The sequence below is a fragment of the Besnoitia besnoiti genome, assembly GCF_002563875.1.
Source record: "Besnoitia besnoiti strain Bb-Ger1 chromosome Unknown contig00066, whole genome shotgun sequence".
In the NCBI taxonomy this organism is placed as follows: Eukaryota; Apicomplexa; class Conoidasida; order Eucoccidiorida; family Sarcocystidae; genus Besnoitia; species Besnoitia besnoiti.
In genome coordinates this window covers 1-17,510 of record NW_021703960.1, presented here as the reverse complement: position 1 = coordinate 17,510, position 17,510 = coordinate 1, and the positions used below count along the sequence as shown (strand labels likewise).

The window sequence follows — 17,510 nt, the reverse complement described above, 5'->3', positions numbered from 1 at the left end:
TAATGTTAGTCTGTACGGAATACTTAGGACTATCTCTTTATATTAATGATAATGCATTTGGTAATGGACTTTTCATCTTAACTGGTATACATTTTAGCCATGTTATTGTTGGAGCTATCCTTGTATTCTTCACTCAAAGTATCTATAGTTCTTTAGTTACTTACATGCCTACAAGCTCTATAATGCTAAGCAAATCTAAAGGTATGTTATGCAAGATCTTTACAGAACCATTCACTATTTTATATCTACACTTTGTAGAAACCATGTGGATATTAATCCACATTACATTCTATCTCTAAATCATATAACGGTCGTAAGGTACGCCGGGGATAACAGGTCAGATAATATTGGGAGTTCTAATCCTCGGATTGTATCAGCACCTCCATGTCGGCTCATTACTCCCTTGTTATTGAACAAGATTCAGTTAGGAACGCTAGTTCACCGTCAGATGTAATACGTGAGCTGGGTTAAGAACGTCTGGAGACAGTTTGTTCCCTATCTACCATATTATCTAATTGGTTTAATTTTCTTACAAACGGCTTTTGGTTTGATTGAATTATCGCACCCAGATAACTCCATACCAGTGAACCGGTTTGTAACTCCGCTTCATATCGTACCTGAATGGTACTTTTTAGCATATTATGCGGTGTTAAAAGTAATCCCATCCAAAACCGGTGGTTTGTTAGTATTTATGTTATCAACATGTCAATGAAATATCAACAACGATGAAACTTATTTGGTTAACATAACAACATAGAAGGTAAAGCTGGATTACGTTCAAACTTTACACTGGATACGTTTCAATGTTAACTTACTAAATACCATGGGAGCGAAGAGAATCTAATATGTAACTCCGTTCATGGAAATCAAAAGAGCTTTCACTGATTGTATTTATGAAACGTGATTAGTTCACCTAGCCAACACGATCCGGTTGTTTGGGAATAATATCCCTATTTAAGGGATTGATATGTGCTACAATAACACAGTCGGTACGAAGTCGAAACAAGGTAGTTGATGGTGAACCAGTGGCTGAACAAACCTTTTTATTGATTATGCTGACTTTAGTCCGAGAAAACTACAGTTCTGCTTAAACTGAGGAGTCAAGTAGGTACAAACCGTACAAGGATTAATTATGTCCATCTGTGCATCTAAGTTGAGACTATCGGTTATATTTTAGACGCTAACTTCCCGGCTAAACTTTGACTTATTAAACCAGCCTGGGATCATAAAAGTACTATGTATGGTAAGATTGAGCGTGAACATTGGATGTCACCAATGGTTATAGTTACGGTACATATATAAAATCTACAGTACGATTTGAGATTTTGTTACGTGACGAGCGGTGTGTTTAAGACTAGTTTACATGCGCTCATTTTAATATGTAGTTATTTAACGAAGTTCTATTGTGCTAGCATGGTTTCGAGCACACCAAATTTCCATGAGTCTATTCCGGGCACACCTCGTCTTTTATCGGTGTGCTCTCAATCTAAATTCATCTTATAACTTTGGTTTCTTAGTTGCAATTACCTTTGTACTCCAAAAAATTACAGGTATCACTTTAGCGTTCCGATATACTTCTGAAGCATCTTGTGCATTTGCTAGTGTTCAACATCTAGTTAGAGAGGTAGCAGCAGGATGGGAATTTAGGATGTTGCATGCAACAACTGCTTCTTTCGTCTTCTTGTGTATCTTAATACACATGTCTCGAGTATGTATAACTCCAGCTATAGTTATTTAACTACTGCTTGGATGTCTGGTTTAGTTTTATATCTACTTACTATAGCCACTGCTTTCCTCGGTTATGTACTACCATGGGGACAGATGAGTTTCTGGGGTGCTACAGTCATTACTAATCTCCTTTCTCCAATACCATATTTAGTACCTTGGTTACTCGGTGGATACTATGTATCTGATGTAACATTAAAACGATTCTTTGTATTGCACTTTATATTACCTTTTGTAGGTTGCATTCTAATTGTATTACACATCTTCTATTTACATTTAAATGGTTCTAGTAACCCTGCAGGTATTGATTCCGCACTTAAAGTAGCCTTCTATCCTCATATGTTAATGACCGATGCTAAATGTCTATCCTATCTAATTGGTTTAATTTTCTTACAAACGGCTTTTGGTTTGATTGAATTATCGCACCCAGATAACTCCATACCAGTGAACCGGTTTGTAACTCCGCTTCATATCGTACCTGAATGGTACTTTTTAGCATATTATGCGGTGTTAAAAGTAATCCCATCCAAAACCGGTGGTTTGTTAGTATTTATGTTATCAACATGTCAATGAAATATCAACAACGATGAAACTTATTTGGTTAACATAACAACATAGAAGGTAAAGCTGGATTACGTTCAAACTTTACACTGGATACGTTTCAATGTTAACTTACTAAATACCATGGGAGCGAAGAGAATCTAATATGTAACTCCGTTCATGGAAATCAAAAGAGCTTTCACTGATTGTATTTATGAAACGTGATTAGTTCACCTAGCCAACACGATCCGGTTGTTTGGGAATAATATCCCTATTTAAGGGATTGATATGTGCTACAATAACACAGTCGGTACGAAGTCGAAACAAGGTAGTTGATGGTGAACCAGTGGCTGAACAAACCTTTTTATTGATTATGCTGACTTTAGTCCCGAGAAACTACAGTTCTGCTTAAACTGAGGAGTCAAGTAGGTACAAACCGTACAAGGATTAATTATGTCCATCTGTGCATCTAAGTTGAGACTATCGGTTATATATTTTAGACGCTAACTTCCCGGCTAAACTTTGACTTATTAAAGCCTGGGATCATAAAAGTACTATGTATGGTAAGATTGAGCGTGAACATTGGATGTCACCATGGTTATAGTTACGGTACATATATAAAATCTACAGTACGATTTGAGATTTGTTACGTGACGAGCGGTGTGTTTAAGACTAGTTTACATGCGCTCATTTTAATATGTAGTTATTTAACGAAGTTCTATTGTGCTAGCATGGTTTCGAGAACACACCAAATTTCCATGAGTCTATTCCGGGCACACCTCGTCTTTTATCGGTGTGCTCTCAATCTAAATTCATCTTATAACTTTGGTTTCTTAGTTGCAATTACCTTTGTACTCCAAATAATTACAGGTATCACTTTAGCGTTCCGATATACTTCTGAAGCATCTTGTGCATTTGCTAGTGTTCAACATCTAGTTAGAGAGGTAGCAGCAGGATGGGAATTTAGGATGTTGCATGCAACAACTGCTTCTTTCGTCTTCTTGTGTATCTTAATACACATGTCTCGAGGTATGTATAACTCCAGCTATAGTTATTTAACTACTGCTTGGATGTCTGGTTTAGTTTTATATCTACTTACTATAGCCACTGCTTTCCTCGTTATGTACTACCATGGGGACAGATGAGTTTCTGGGGTGCTACAGTCATTACTAATCTCCTTTCTCCAATACCATATTTAGTACCTTGGTTACTCGGTGGATACTATGTATCTGATGTAACATTAAAACGATTCTTTGTATTGCACTTTATATTACCTTTTGTAGGTTGCATTCTAATTGTATTACACATCTTCTATTTACATTTAAATGGTTCTAGTAACCCTGCAGGTATTGATTCCGCACTTAAAGTAGCCTTCTATCCTCATATGTTAATGACCGATGCTAAATGTCTATCCTATCTAATTGGTTTAATTTTCTTACAAACGGCTTTTGGTTTGATTGAATTATCGCACCCAGATAACTCCATACCAGTGAACCGGTTTTGTAACTCCGCTTCATATCGTACCTGAATGGTACTTTTTAGCATATTATGCGGTGTTAAAAGTAATCCATCCAAAACCGGTGGTTTGTTAGTATTTTATGTCCTCTATCATAAACATAGCTCTTTTATCATGAAATTCGAGCTTTGAATACTCGATGTTGATACGACAACATTTTATGACTGAAATGTAGTCAGTGGATGGGTAATTATTTGGGTATACAGTATGATCTTCTTGATTTCATTGGTAGTGGCTATTCACAAGCGACTTATATCTTATATGGTAGATTAGCATACTATCGTATATCATTACTACCGGATTGGTTCTATGCTTATACTAATCAATAGTTTATAATGACTACAGCTATCAAGCAAACATGATTACACGTGATATTGAAATCCAACACTTTTAGCTGTCTTAAGCAGTCCAGTGGGTGGTGGTGTACTGCAATCATAAAGAACTTGTGTTTCTGTATCTCATAACCGGAGTCATCTTCAGTATTCTAGGAACTATAATGTCTTTGTTTATTCGATTTGAGTGAACACATAAGATCATCGAATTTAACGGTATGCTCTGAAAGTAACCGGTACAAGCTGTAAACAAAGGACTCCTTAACTTAAACTGAGGAGTCAAGTAGGTACAAACCGTACAAGGATTAATTATGTCCATCTGTGCATCTAAGTTGGAGACTATCGGTTATATATTTTAGACGCTAACTTCCCGGCTAAACATCCCTTTTCTTTGAAACACACTTCCCTTCTCGCCGTTAGCATGATCTCAAAGTACCAGAAGCCATGTGATCTATATAGTATAAACGGGACATTAGACCGAACCTGCGATAGATAAATATATCTTGATGATTGTATATTAGCGGCTAAATGTCAATCAAACATGCGAATTTTAGGTTTTCCATGAAATCTATTTGGAAGAAGAGGCTTGATAGTACTACCGTAAGTACATAATATACAGTCCCAGCAGTAGCGGTTAAACTATAGAAGAGTCGAGTATTATCCATGCATACCAGGCGTAAAAAGCGTTCATCCAGTTACTAAACAGGTGCCAGGCCAACAAGAATCCGATCCGTGTATTCCGTACAGACTAACATTAAGAAGGCGACTACCAAAGTGAATGTCATGATATTCGTACAGCTTGTATACAAATGTTGGTTTTTCAAATATACGCTGGATACCACTATACTTAATGCACTTAACATGATGGTCATGAAAAGCACAAGAGAACTTGGATCCGGTAAACAAAGACCTTCAAGATCTAAACCAGTAGTCCAACTCGTAGTATATACTCCCAGAAAAAGGTAGTTTATATCAACCTAGGAATCCCATTTTAGTAAGTGTAACATGGAGTCTAGCTTCAGTTGTTATCTGATTGGTATTGCATGCCCTGAGTACGTAAGGAAAAGGAAAGGTTAACCGCTATTTAAACACAACAGTTACCGTAGCTGTAGATGAATGCTAAATCTAGAGTATCTCTCCTAAGACACTGCATAACATATGAATGCTCCTTCCGCCATTCGTTGACTGTGTTTACCACGGGGAATTAGAACAGAATACCAAGTTCTTTGCCTGGAGGTTTGTTACGTTCCGTACAGTTGTAGGTAAAAGGTATGTTAGAGACTTAGACTAGCGTTGGAGCACATTGTTTCATTCGATAGTCCACGCTCAATCTTACCATACATAGTACTTTTATGATCCCAGGCTGGTTTAATAAGTCAAAGTTTAGCCGGGAAGTTAGCGTCTAAAATATATAACCGATAGTCTCAACTTAGATGCACAGATGGACATAATTAATCCTTGTACGGTTTGTACCTACTTGACTCCTCAGTTTAAGCAGAACTGTAGTTTCTCGGGACTAAAGTCAGCATAATCAATAAAAAGGTTTGTTCAGCCACTGGTTCACCATCAACTACCTTGTTTCGACTTCGTACCGACTGTGTTATTGTAGCACATATCAATCCTTAAATAGGGATATTATTCCCAAACAACCGGATCGTGTTGGCTAGGTGAACTAATCACGTTTCATAAATACAATCAGTGAAAGCTCTTTTGATTTCCATGAACGGAGTTACATATTAGATTCTCTTCGCTCCCATGGTATTTAGTAAGTTAACATTGAAACGTATCCAGTGGTAAAGTTTGAACGTAATCCAGCTTTACCTTCTATGTTGTTATGTTAACCAAATAAGTTTCATCGTTGTTGATATTTCATTGACATGTTGATAACATAAATACTAACAAACCACCGGTTTTGGATGGGATTACTTTTAACACCGCATAATATGCTAAAAAGTACCATTCAGGTACGATATGAAGCGGAGTTACAAACCGGTTCACTGGTATGGAGTTATCTGGGTGCGATAATTCAATCAAACCAAAAGCCGTTTGTAAGAAAATTAAACCAATTAGATAGGATAGACATTTAGCATCGGTCATTAACATATGAGGATAGAAGGCTACTTTAAGTGCGGAATCAATACCTGCAGGGTTACTAGAACCATTTAAATGTAAATAGAAGATGTGTAATACAATTAGAATGCAACCTACAAAAGGTAATATAAAGTGCAATACAAAGAATCGTTTTAATGTTACATCAGATACATAGTATCCACCGAGTAACCAAGGTACTAAATATGGTATTGGAGAAAGGAGATTAGTAATGACTGTAGCACCCCAGAAACTCATCTGTCCCCATGGTAGTACATAACCGAGGAAAGCAGTGGCTATAGTAAGTAGATATAAAAACTAAACCAGACATCCAAGCAGTAGTTAAATAACTATAGCTGGAGTTATACATACCTCGAGACATGTGTATTAAGATACACAAGAAGACGAAAGAAGCAGTTGTTGCATGCAACATCCTAAATTCCCATCCTGCTGCTACCTCTCTAACTAGATGTTGAACACTAGCAAATGCACAAGATGCTTCAGAAGTATATCGGAACGCTAAAGTGATACCTGTAATTATTTGGAGTACAAAGGTAATTGCAACTAAGAAACAAAGTTATAAGATGAATTTAGATTGAGAGCACACCGATAAAAGACGAGGTGTGCCCGGAATAGACTCATGGAAATTTGGTGTGTTCTCGAAACCATGCTAGCACAATAGAACTTCGTTAAATAACTACATATTAAAATGAGCGCATGTAAACTAGTCTTAAACACACCGCTCGTCACGTAACAAATCTCAAATCGTACTGTAGATTTTATATATGTACCGTAACTATAACCATGGTGACATCCAATGTTCACGCTCAATCTTACCATACATAGTACTTTTTATGATCCCAGGCTGGTTTAATAAGTCAAAGTTTAGCCGGGAAGTTAGCGTCTAAAATATATAACCGATAGTCTCAACTTAGATGCACAGATGGACATAATTAATCCTTGTACGGTTTGTACCTACTTGACTCCTCAGTTTAAGTTAAGGAGTCCTTTGTTTACAGCTTGTACCGTTACTTTCAGGAGCATACCGTTAAATTCGATGATCTTATGTGTTCACTCAAATCGAATAAACAAAGACATTATAGTTCCTAGAATACTGAAGATGACTCCGGTTATGAGATACAGACAACCAAGTTCTTTATGATTGCAGTACACCACCACCCCACTGGACTGCTTAAGACAGCTAAAAGTGTTGGATTTCAATATCACGGTAATCATGTTTGCTTGGAAGCTGTAGTCATTATAACTATTGATTTAGTATAAGCATAGAACCAATCCGGTAGTAAGATATACGATAGTAGCTAATCTACCATATAAGATATAAGTCGCTTGTGGAATAGCACTTACCAATAATAATCAAGAAGATCATACTGTATACCCAAATAATTACCCATCCACTGACTACATTTCGAGTCATAAAATGTTGTCGTATCAACATTCGAGTATTCAAAGCTCGAATTTCAGATAAAAGAGCTAAGTTAATGAGAGAGGACATAAATACTAACAAACCACCGGTTTTGGATGGGATTACTTTTAACACCGCATAATATGCTAAAAAGTACCATTCAGGTACGATATGAAGCGGAGTTACAAACCGGTTCACTGGTATGGAGTTATCTGGGTGCGATAATTCAATCAAACCAAAAGCCGTTTGTAAGAAAATTAAACCAATTAGATAATATGGTAGATAGGGAACAAACTGTCTCCAGACGTTCTTAACCCAGCTCACGTATTACATCTGACGGTGAACTAGCGTTCCTAACTGAATCTTGTTCAATAACAAGGGAGTAATGAGCCGACATGGAGGTGCTGATACAATCCGAGGATTAGAACTCCCAATATTATCTGACCTGTTATCCCCGGCGTACCTTACGACCGTTATATGATTTAGAGATAGAATGTAATGTGGATTAATATCCACATGGTTTCTACAAAGTGTAGATATAAAATAGTGAATGGTTCTGTAAAGATCTTGCATAACATACCTTTAGATTTGCTTAGCATTATAGAGCTTGTAGGCATGTAAGTAACTAAAGAACTATAGATACTTTGAGTGAAGAATACAAGGATAGCTCCAACAATAACATGGCTAAAATGTATACCAGTTAAGATGAAAAGTCCATTACCAAATGCATTATCATTAATATAAAGAGATAGTCCTAAGTATTCCGTACAGACTAACATTAAGAAGGCGACTACCAAAGTGAATGTCATGATATTCGTACAGCTTGTATACAAATGTTGGTTTTTCAAATATACGCTGGATACCACTATACTTAATGCACTTAACATGATGGTCATGAAAAGCACAAGAGAACTTGGATCCGGTAAACAAAGACCTTCAAGATCTAAACCAGTAGTCCAACTCGTAGTATATACTCCCCAGAAAAAGCTGATAAATAATCCTGTCTCAGAGATGATAACTCCAAGTACGATGCTACTGATTAGACTAGCATCTGAGTAGTAGTTTTCTCTCGCTGTTAAGATGAGTGAGAACAAGAATCCATATATTACGCCTAGAACATAACCGATGTGGAATAATCTTAATGTAGTAGGATATTGAAATCCAACACTTTTAGCTGTCTTAAGCAGTCCAGTGGGGTGGTGGTGTACTGCAATCATAAAGAACTTGGTTGTCTGTATCTCATAACCGGAGTCATCTTCAGTATTCTAGGAACTATAATGTCTTTGTTTATTCGATTTGAGTTATACAGTTCTGGATCGCGGATCATTTGTACAGAGACGATAGCTACTTATAATGTGATAATAACGATACATGGCCTAGCTATGATCTTTATGTTCTTAATGCCTGCTTTGTACGGAGGATATGGTAACTTCTTTGTACCAATATATATTGGTGGTTCGGAAGTCGTTTTCCCAAGAACTAACGCGATCTCCTATTTTCTAGTACATTAGTGAACTCTTTTGGTCTGATCCTAAGTACGCAGTGAGCTAACTAGATACAAGGAACTTGACAAGCATTAATAGATTTATATAAACGACAAGGACATGAGTCTACTGGATTTTATAATACAGGGTTGAACTGTGGGTTAGTTTCAATGCCCAAGGCAGAGCACTGGATTGGATACCCAGGGAACTGTGCTCCCATTAATAAGAATCATATTCTAAGTCACCAGGCATGCAATACCAATCAGATAACAACTGAAGCTAGACTCCATGTTACACTTACTAAAATGGGATTCCTAGGTTGATATAAACTACCTTTTTCTGGGGAGTATATACTACGAGTTGGACTACTGGTTTAGATCTTGAAGGTCTTTGTTTACCGGATCCAAGTTCTCTTGTGCTTTTCATGACCATCATGTTAAGTGCATTAGCAGAGCATAGTTAAGATGATAACTATTGTGGATATAGAACCAATTGAACACCATGTATTAATATAACAAAGATAATCAGGGTAATCTGGTATCCTTCTTGGCATAACGTTGAAACCAAGTATATGCATAGGGATGAAAATTAATAAGATACTACCTAAGAAGACTACAAACCAGATGCTTAAATATGGAGAAGCACCGGTATTTACATGGAATAGATTTACAGTATCTCCGAACATATCTCTGCTATAGAAGATAAAGCCACATATAGTAGCTAGTACTGCACCAAGAGATAATACGAAATGGAAATGAGCTACAATATAGTATGTATCATGTAGGGCAATATCCATACCAGCGTTACCCATAACTACACCTGTAGTACCACCTAGAGTAAACAATAGGATAAAACTAAGAGCAGCCCATAGATCTACAGTTCTTGTAGTTGTATGGCTAGCCATATAGGTACCTAACCAGTTGAAAATCTTAGTACCGGTAGGAATTGCAATCATAATAGTCATAGCAGAGAAATAAGCTCTGGTATCTACCTCTAGACCGACTGTCATCATATGATGTGCCCATACTAAGGAACCTAGAATAGAAATACAACCCATAGCTAAGATCATAGATTGTCCACCGAAGACAGATCTAGCAGCATACATAGATAATGTCTGCGAGACTACACCAAAAGCAGGTAAAATTAGAATGTATACCTCTGGATGTCCGAAGAACCAGAATAGATGTTGATAAAGTACACTATCACCAGAATACATAGAATCATAAAATTCAGTGTTTACGTGTAGATCAAGAAGGATCATAACTAATCCACCAGTAAGAATAGGTAGAGTGAAGACTAACATAAGGGCAGTAAATATGATAGCCCAGATATATAGAATATAGTTCTTAGCACCAGCATTAGAACCCATGAAGACGCAAGTACCAAGGAAGTTAATAGAACTTAAAATACTACTAATTCCTAGTACTGCAAGACCTCCGATAATCCAATCAGTTGCCTCTGGATTTAACACCATCAAGCTAGTACTTAGTGGAGGATACATTGTCCAACCAAGACCACTACCAAACTCGGAACAAATACTTTGAGTTAACAACACAGAACCTAATGGTACTAGAAAATAGGAGATCGCGTTAGTTCTTGGGAAAACGACTTCCGAACCACCAATATATATTGGTACAAAGAAGTTACCATATCCTCCGTACAAAGCAGGCATTAAGAACATAAAGATCATAGCTAGGCCATGTATCGTTATTATCACATTATAAGTAGCTATCGTCTCTGTACAAATGATCCGCGATCCAGAACTGTATAACTCAAATCGAATAAACAAAGACATTATAGTTCCTAGAATACTGAAGATGACTCCGGTTATGAGATACAGACAACCAAGTTCTTTATGATTGCAGTACACCACCACCCCACTGGACTGCTTAAGACAGCTAAAAGTGTTGGATTTCAATATCACGGTAATCATGTTTGCTTGGAAGCTGTAGTCCATTATAACTATTGATTTAGTATAAGCATAGAACCAATCCGGTAGTAAGATATACGATAGTAGCTAATCTACCATATAAGATATAAGTCGCTTGTGGAATAGCACTACCAATAATAATCAAGAAGATCATACTGTATACCCAAATAATTACCCATCCACTGACTACATTTCGAGTCATAAAATTTGTCGTATCAACATTCGAGTATTCAAAGCTCGAATTTCAGATAAAAGAGCTAAGTTAATGAGAGAGGACATAAATACTAACAAACCACCGGTTTTGGATGGGATTACTTTTAACACCGCATAATATGCTAAAAAGTACCATTCAGGTACGATATGAAGCGGAGTTACAAAACCGGTTCACTGGTATGGAGTTATCTGGGTGCGATAATTCAATCAAACCAAAAGCCGTTTGTAAGAAAATTAAACCAATTAGATAATATGGTAGATAGGGAACAAACTGTCTCCAGACGTTCTTAACCCAGCTCACGTATTACATCTGACGGTGAACTAGCGTTCCTAACTGAATCTTGTTCAATAACAAGGGAGTAATGAGCCGACATGGAGGTGCTGATACAATCCGAGGATTAGAACTCCCAATATTATCTGACCTGTTATCCCCGGCGTACCTTACGACCGTTATATGATTTAGAGATAGAATGTAATGTGGATTAATATCCACATGGTTTCTACAAAGTGTAGATATAAAATAGTGAATGGTTCTGTAAAGATCTTGCATAACATACCTTTAGATTTGCTTAGCATTATAGAGCTTGTAGGCATGTAAGTAACTAAAGAACTATAGATACTTTGAGTGAAGAATACAAGGATAGCTCCAACAATAACATGGCTAAAATGTATACCAGTTAAGATGAAAAGTCCATTACCAAATGCATTATCATTAATATAAAGAGATAGTCCTAAGTATTCCGTACAGACTAACATTAAGAAGGCGACTACCAAAGTGAATGTCATGATATTCGTACAGCTTGTATACAAATGTTGGTTTTTCAAATATACGCTGGATACCACTATACTTAATGCAGAGCATAGTTAAGATGATAACTATTGTGGATATAGAACCAATTGAACACCATGTATTAATATAACAAAGATAATCAGGGTAATCTGGTATCCTTCTTGGCATAACGTTGTGTAGTTATATGAAGCGTACATTCCTTAATATCTGGAACAATAGATTATGGTTAGGTAGTGGAACAAGGAGAGCGTCTGTTTACATCAACACTAGATACTGCTAATACCACTGTAGAGGTATATATAATCCCTGCCCGGTGCAGTAAAATGTAAACGGCGGCTGTATTATGACGGTCCAAAGGTAGGTAAATCCTTGTCGGGTAATTATCGTCGTGCGTGAAAGTTGGTCCGACTCTTCACATGTCGTTTATCTAAAACTTTTAAATAGAATTATCTTTGAATATGAGGATCCAGGGCCCGACGGTTAGACCCTGAGCACCTTTACATCCCTTAAATCATATACAGGATCAAATCTTCCTTGAGCGACTCGACAGGCACTAGAGATAGCGTGAAAGCTCTTTTTGATTTCCATGAACGGAGTTACATATTAGATTCTCTTCGCTCCCATGGTATTTAGTAAGTTAACATTGAAACGTATCCAGTGTAAAGTTTGAACGTAATCCAGCTTTACCTTCTATGTTGTTATGTTAACCAAATAAGTTTCATCGTTGTTGATATTTCATTGACATGTTGATAACATAAATACTAACAAACCACCGGTTTTGGATGGGATTACTTTTAACACCGCATAATATGCTAAAAAGTACCATTCAGGTACGATATGAAGCGGAGTTACAAACCGGTTCACTGGTATGGAGTTATCTGGGTGCGATAATTCAATCAAACCAAAAGCCGTTTGTAAGAAAATTAAACCAATTAGATAATATGGTAGATAGGGAACAAACTGTCTCCAGACGTTCTTAACCCAGCTCACGTATTACATCTGACGGTGAACTAGCGTTCCTAACTGAATCTTGTTCAATAACAAGGGAGTAATGAGCCGACATGGAGGTGCTGATACAATCCGAGGATTAGAACTCCCAATATTATCTGACCTGTTATCCCGGCGTACCTTACGACCGTTATATGATTTAGAGATAGAATGTAATGTGGATTAATATCCACATGGTTTCTACAAAGTGTAGATATAAAATAGTGAATGGTTCTGTAAAGATCTTGCATAACATACCTTTAGATTTGCTTAGCATTATAGAGCTTGTAGGCATGTAAGTAACTAAAGAACTATAGATACTTTGAGTGAAGAATACAAGGATAGCTCCAACAATAACATGGCTAAAATGTATACCAGTTAAGATGAAAAGTCCATTACCAAATGCATTATCATTAATATAAAGAGATAGTCCTAAGTATTCCGTACAGACTAACATTAAGAAGGCGACTACCAAAGTGAATGTCATGATATTCGTACAGCTTGTATACAAATGTTGGTTTTTCAAATATACGCTGGATACCACTATACTTAATGCACTTAACATGATGGTCATGAAAAGCACAAGAGAACTTGGATCCGGTAAACAAAGACCTTCAAGATCTAAACCAGTAGTCCAACTCGTAGTATATACTCCCCAGAAAAAGCTGATAAATAATCCTGTCTCAGAGATGATAACTCCAAGTACGATGCTACTGATTAGACTAGCATCTGAGTAGTAGTTTTCTCTCGCTGTTAAGATGAGTGAGAACAAGAATCCATATATTACGCCTAGAACATAACCGATGTGGAATAATCTTAAATGTGTAGGATATTGAAATCCAACACTTTTAGCTGTCTTAAGCAGTCCAGTGGGGTGGTGGTGTACTGCAATCATAAAGAACTTGGTTGTCTGTATCTCATAACCGGAGTCATCTTCAGTATTCTAGGAACTATAATGTCTTTGTTTATTCGATTTGAGTGAACACATAAGATCATCGAATTTAACGGTATGCTCCTTGAAAGTAACGTACAAGCTGTAAACAAAGAGACTCCTTAACTTAAACTGAGGAGTCAAGTAGGTACAAACCGTACAAGGATTAATTATGTCCATCTGTGCATCTAAGTTGAGACTATCGGTTATATATTTTAGACGCTAACTTCCCGGCTAAACATCCTTTTTCTTTGAAACACATCTTCCCTTCTCGCCGTTAGCATGATCTCAAAGTACCAGAAGCCATGTGATCTATATAGTATAAGGACATTAGACCGAACCTGCGATAGATAAATATATTTGGATATTGTATATTAGCGGCTAAATGTCAATCAAACATGCGAATTTTAGGTTTTCCATGAAAATCTATTTGGAAGAAGAGGCTTGATAGTACTACCGTAAGTACATAATATACAGTCCAGCAGTAGCGGTTAAACTATAGAAGAGTCGAGTATTATCCATGCATACCAGGCGTAAAAAGCGTTTCATCCAGTTACTAAACAAGGTTGCCAGGCCAACAAGAATCCGATCCGTGTATTCCGTACAGACTAACATTAAGAAGGCGACTACCAAAGTGAATGTCATGATATTCGTACAGCTTGTATACAAAATGTTGGTTTTTCAATATATACGCTGGATACCACTATACTTAATGCAGAGCATAGTTAAGATTGATAACTATTGTGGATATAGAACCAATTGAACACCATGTATTAAATATAACAAAGATAATCAGGGTAATCTGGTATCTTCTTGGCATAACGTTGAAAACCAAGTATATGCATAGGGATGAAAATTAATAAGATATACCTAAGAAGACTACAAACCAGATGCTTAATATGGAAAGCACACGGTATTTACATGGAATGATTTTACAGTATCTCGAACATATCTCTGCTATAGAAGATAAGCCACATATAGTAGCTAGTACTGCACCAAGAGATAATACGAAATGGAAATGAGCTACAATTATAGTATGTATCATGTAGGGCAATATCCATACCAGCGCTTTACCATAACTAAACCTGTAGTACCACCTAGATAACAATAGGATAAACTAAGAGCATGCCCATAGATCTACAGTTCTCTGTAGTTGTATGCTAGCCATATAGGTACCACCAGTTGAAATCTTAGTACCGGTAGGAAATGCAATCATATATTAGTCATAGCAGAGAATATTAGCTTCTGTATCTACCTTAGACGACTGTCATATATGATGTGCCTACTAAGGAACTAGTAAAGTTTGACAACCCATAGCTAAGATCATAGATTGTCCACCGAGACAATCTAGCAGCATACATAGATAATGTCTTGCAGGACTACAAACCAAAGCATGGTTAAATTAGATGTATACTCTGGATGTCCGAAGAACCAGAATAGATGTTGATAAAGTACACTATCACCAGAATACATAGAATCATAAAATTCAGTGTTTACGTGTAGATCAAGAAGGATCATAACTAATCCACCAGTAAGAATAGGTAGAGTGAAGACTAACATAAGGGCAGTAAATATGATAGCCCAGATATATAGAATATAGTTCTTAGCACCAGCATTAGAACCCATGAAGACGCAAGTACCAAGGAAGTTAATAGAACTTAAAATACTACTAATTCCTAGTACTGCAAGACCTCCGATAATCCAATCAGTTGCCTCTGGATTTAACACCATCAAGCTAGTACTTAGTGGAGGATACATTGTCCAACCAAGACCACTACCAAACTCGGAACAAATACTTTGAGTTAACAACACAGAACCTAATGGTACTAGAAAATAGGAGATCGCGTTAGTTCTTGGGAAAACGACTTCCGAACCACCAATATATATTGGTACAAAGAAGTTACCATATCCTCCGTACAAAGCAGGCATTAAGAACATAAAGATCATAGCTAGGCCATGTATCGTTATTATCACATTATAAGTAGCTATCGTCTCTGTACAAATGATCCGCGATCCAGAACTGTATAACTCAAATCGAATAAACAAAGACATTATAGTTCCTAGAATACTGAAGATGACTCCGGTTATGAGATACAGACAACCAAGTTCTTTATGATTGCAGTACACCACCACCCCACTGGACTGCTTAAGACAGCTAAAAGTGTTGGATTTCAATATCACGGTAATCATGTTTGCTTGGAAGCTGTAGTCATTATAACTATTGATTTAGTATAAGCATAGAACCAATCCGGTAGTAAGATATACGATAGTAGCTAATCTACCATATAAGATATAAGTCGCTTGTGGAATAGCACTACCAATAATAATCAAGAAGATCATACTGTATACCCAAATAATTACCCATCCACTGACTACATTTCGAGTCATAAAATGTTGTCGTATCAACATTCGAGTATTCAAAGCTCGAATTTCAGATAAAAGAGCTAAGTTAATGAGAGAGGACATAAATACTAACAAACCACCGGTTTTGGATGGGATTACTTTTAACACCGCATAATATGCTAAAAAGTACCATTCAGGTACGATATGAAGCGGAGTTACAAACCGGTTCACTGGTATGGAGTTATCTGGGTGCGATAATTCAATCAAACCAAAAGCCGTTTGTAAGAAAATTAAACCAATTAGATAGGATAGACATTTAGCATCGGTCATTAACATATGAGGATAGAAGGCTACTTTAAGTGCGGAATCAATACCTGCAGGGTTACTAGAACCATTTAAATGTAAATAGAAGATGTGTAATACAATTAGAATGCAACCTACAAAAGGTAATATAAAGTGCAATACAAAGAATCGTTTTAATGTTACATCAGATACATAGTATCCACCGAGTAACCAAGGTACTAAATATGGTATTGGAGAAAGGAGATTAGTAATGACTGTAGCACCCCAGAAACTCATCTGTCCCCATGGTAGTACATAACCGAGGAAAGCAGTGGCTATAGTAAGTAGATATAAAACTAAACCAGACATCCAAGCAGTAGTTAAATAACTATAGCTGGAGTTATACATACCTCGAGACATGTGTATTAAGATACACAAGAAGACGAAAGAAGCAGTTGTTGCATGCAACATCCTAAATTCCCATCCTGCTGCTACCTCTCTAACTAGATGTTGAACACTAGCAAATGCACAAGATGCTTCAGAAGTATATCGGAACGCTAAAGTGATACCTGTAATTATTTGGAGTACAAAGGTAATTGCAACTAAGAAACCAAAGTTATAAGATGAATTTAGATTGAGAGCACACCGATAAAAGACGAGGTGTGCCCGGAATAGACTCATGGAAATTTGGTGTGTTCTCGAAACCATGCTAGCACAATAGAACTTCGTTAAATAACTACATATTAAAATGAGCGCATGTAAACTAGTCTTAAACACACCGCTCGTCACGTAACAAATCTCAAATCGTACTGTAGATTTTATATATGTACCGTAACTATAACCATGGTGACATCCAATGTTCACGCTCATGGATTCAGTGTCCAGGACTACCTGGCGCTTAATAACGATTTCGTCTTCCAGCTTCC

The 17,510-nt window shown here is 36.9% G+C and overlaps 5 protein-coding genes across 5 annotated transcripts; 1 reads left to right on the top strand and 4 right to left on the bottom strand.

Moving 5' to 3' along the window:
- Positions 1-487: 487 nt before the first annotated feature.
- Positions 488-712, top strand: BESB_070250 (cytochrome b6 subfamily protein; the record flags this gene model as incomplete). The annotated part of the gene is made up of 1 exon (XM_029365398.1): positions 488-712. A coding segment is annotated over one exon (225 nt), but the record flags the coding sequence as incomplete, so codon positions are not given.
- Positions 713-7,951: 7,239 nt separating this feature from the next.
- BESB_070240 (uncharacterized protein) lies at positions 7,952-9,398 on the bottom strand (the record flags this gene model as incomplete). The annotated part of the gene is made up of 3 exons (XM_029365397.1): positions 7,952-8,028; positions 8,394-8,889; positions 9,354-9,398. 3 exons carry the CDS (start codon positions 9,396-9,398, stop codon positions 7,952-7,954), a joined length of 618 nt encoding a protein of 205 aa, XP_029214855.1.
- A 155-nt stretch (positions 9,399-9,553) lies between these two features.
- BESB_070230 (uncharacterized protein) lies at positions 9,554-11,041 on the bottom strand (the record flags this gene model as incomplete). The annotated part of the gene is made up of 1 exon (XM_029365396.1): positions 9,554-11,041. One exon carries the CDS (start codon positions 11,039-11,041, stop codon positions 9,554-9,556), a length of 1,488 nt encoding a protein of 495 aa, XP_029214854.1.
- Positions 11,042-13,034: 1,993 nt separating this feature from the next.
- On the bottom strand, positions 13,035-16,149 carry BESB_070220 (uncharacterized protein; the record flags this gene model as incomplete). The annotated part of the gene is made up of 3 exons (XM_029365395.1): positions 13,035-13,111; positions 13,476-13,971; positions 15,319-16,149. 3 exons carry the CDS (start codon positions 16,147-16,149, stop codon positions 13,035-13,037), a joined length of 1,404 nt encoding a protein of 467 aa, XP_029214853.1.
- Positions 16,150-16,185: 36 nt separating this feature from the next.
- Positions 16,186-17,265, bottom strand: BESB_070210 (cytochrome b; the record flags this gene model as incomplete). The annotated part of the gene is made up of 1 exon (XM_029365394.1): positions 16,186-17,265. One exon carries the CDS (start codon positions 17,263-17,265, stop codon positions 16,186-16,188), a length of 1,080 nt encoding a protein of 359 aa, XP_029214852.1.
- Positions 17,266-17,510: the final 245 nt, after the last annotated feature.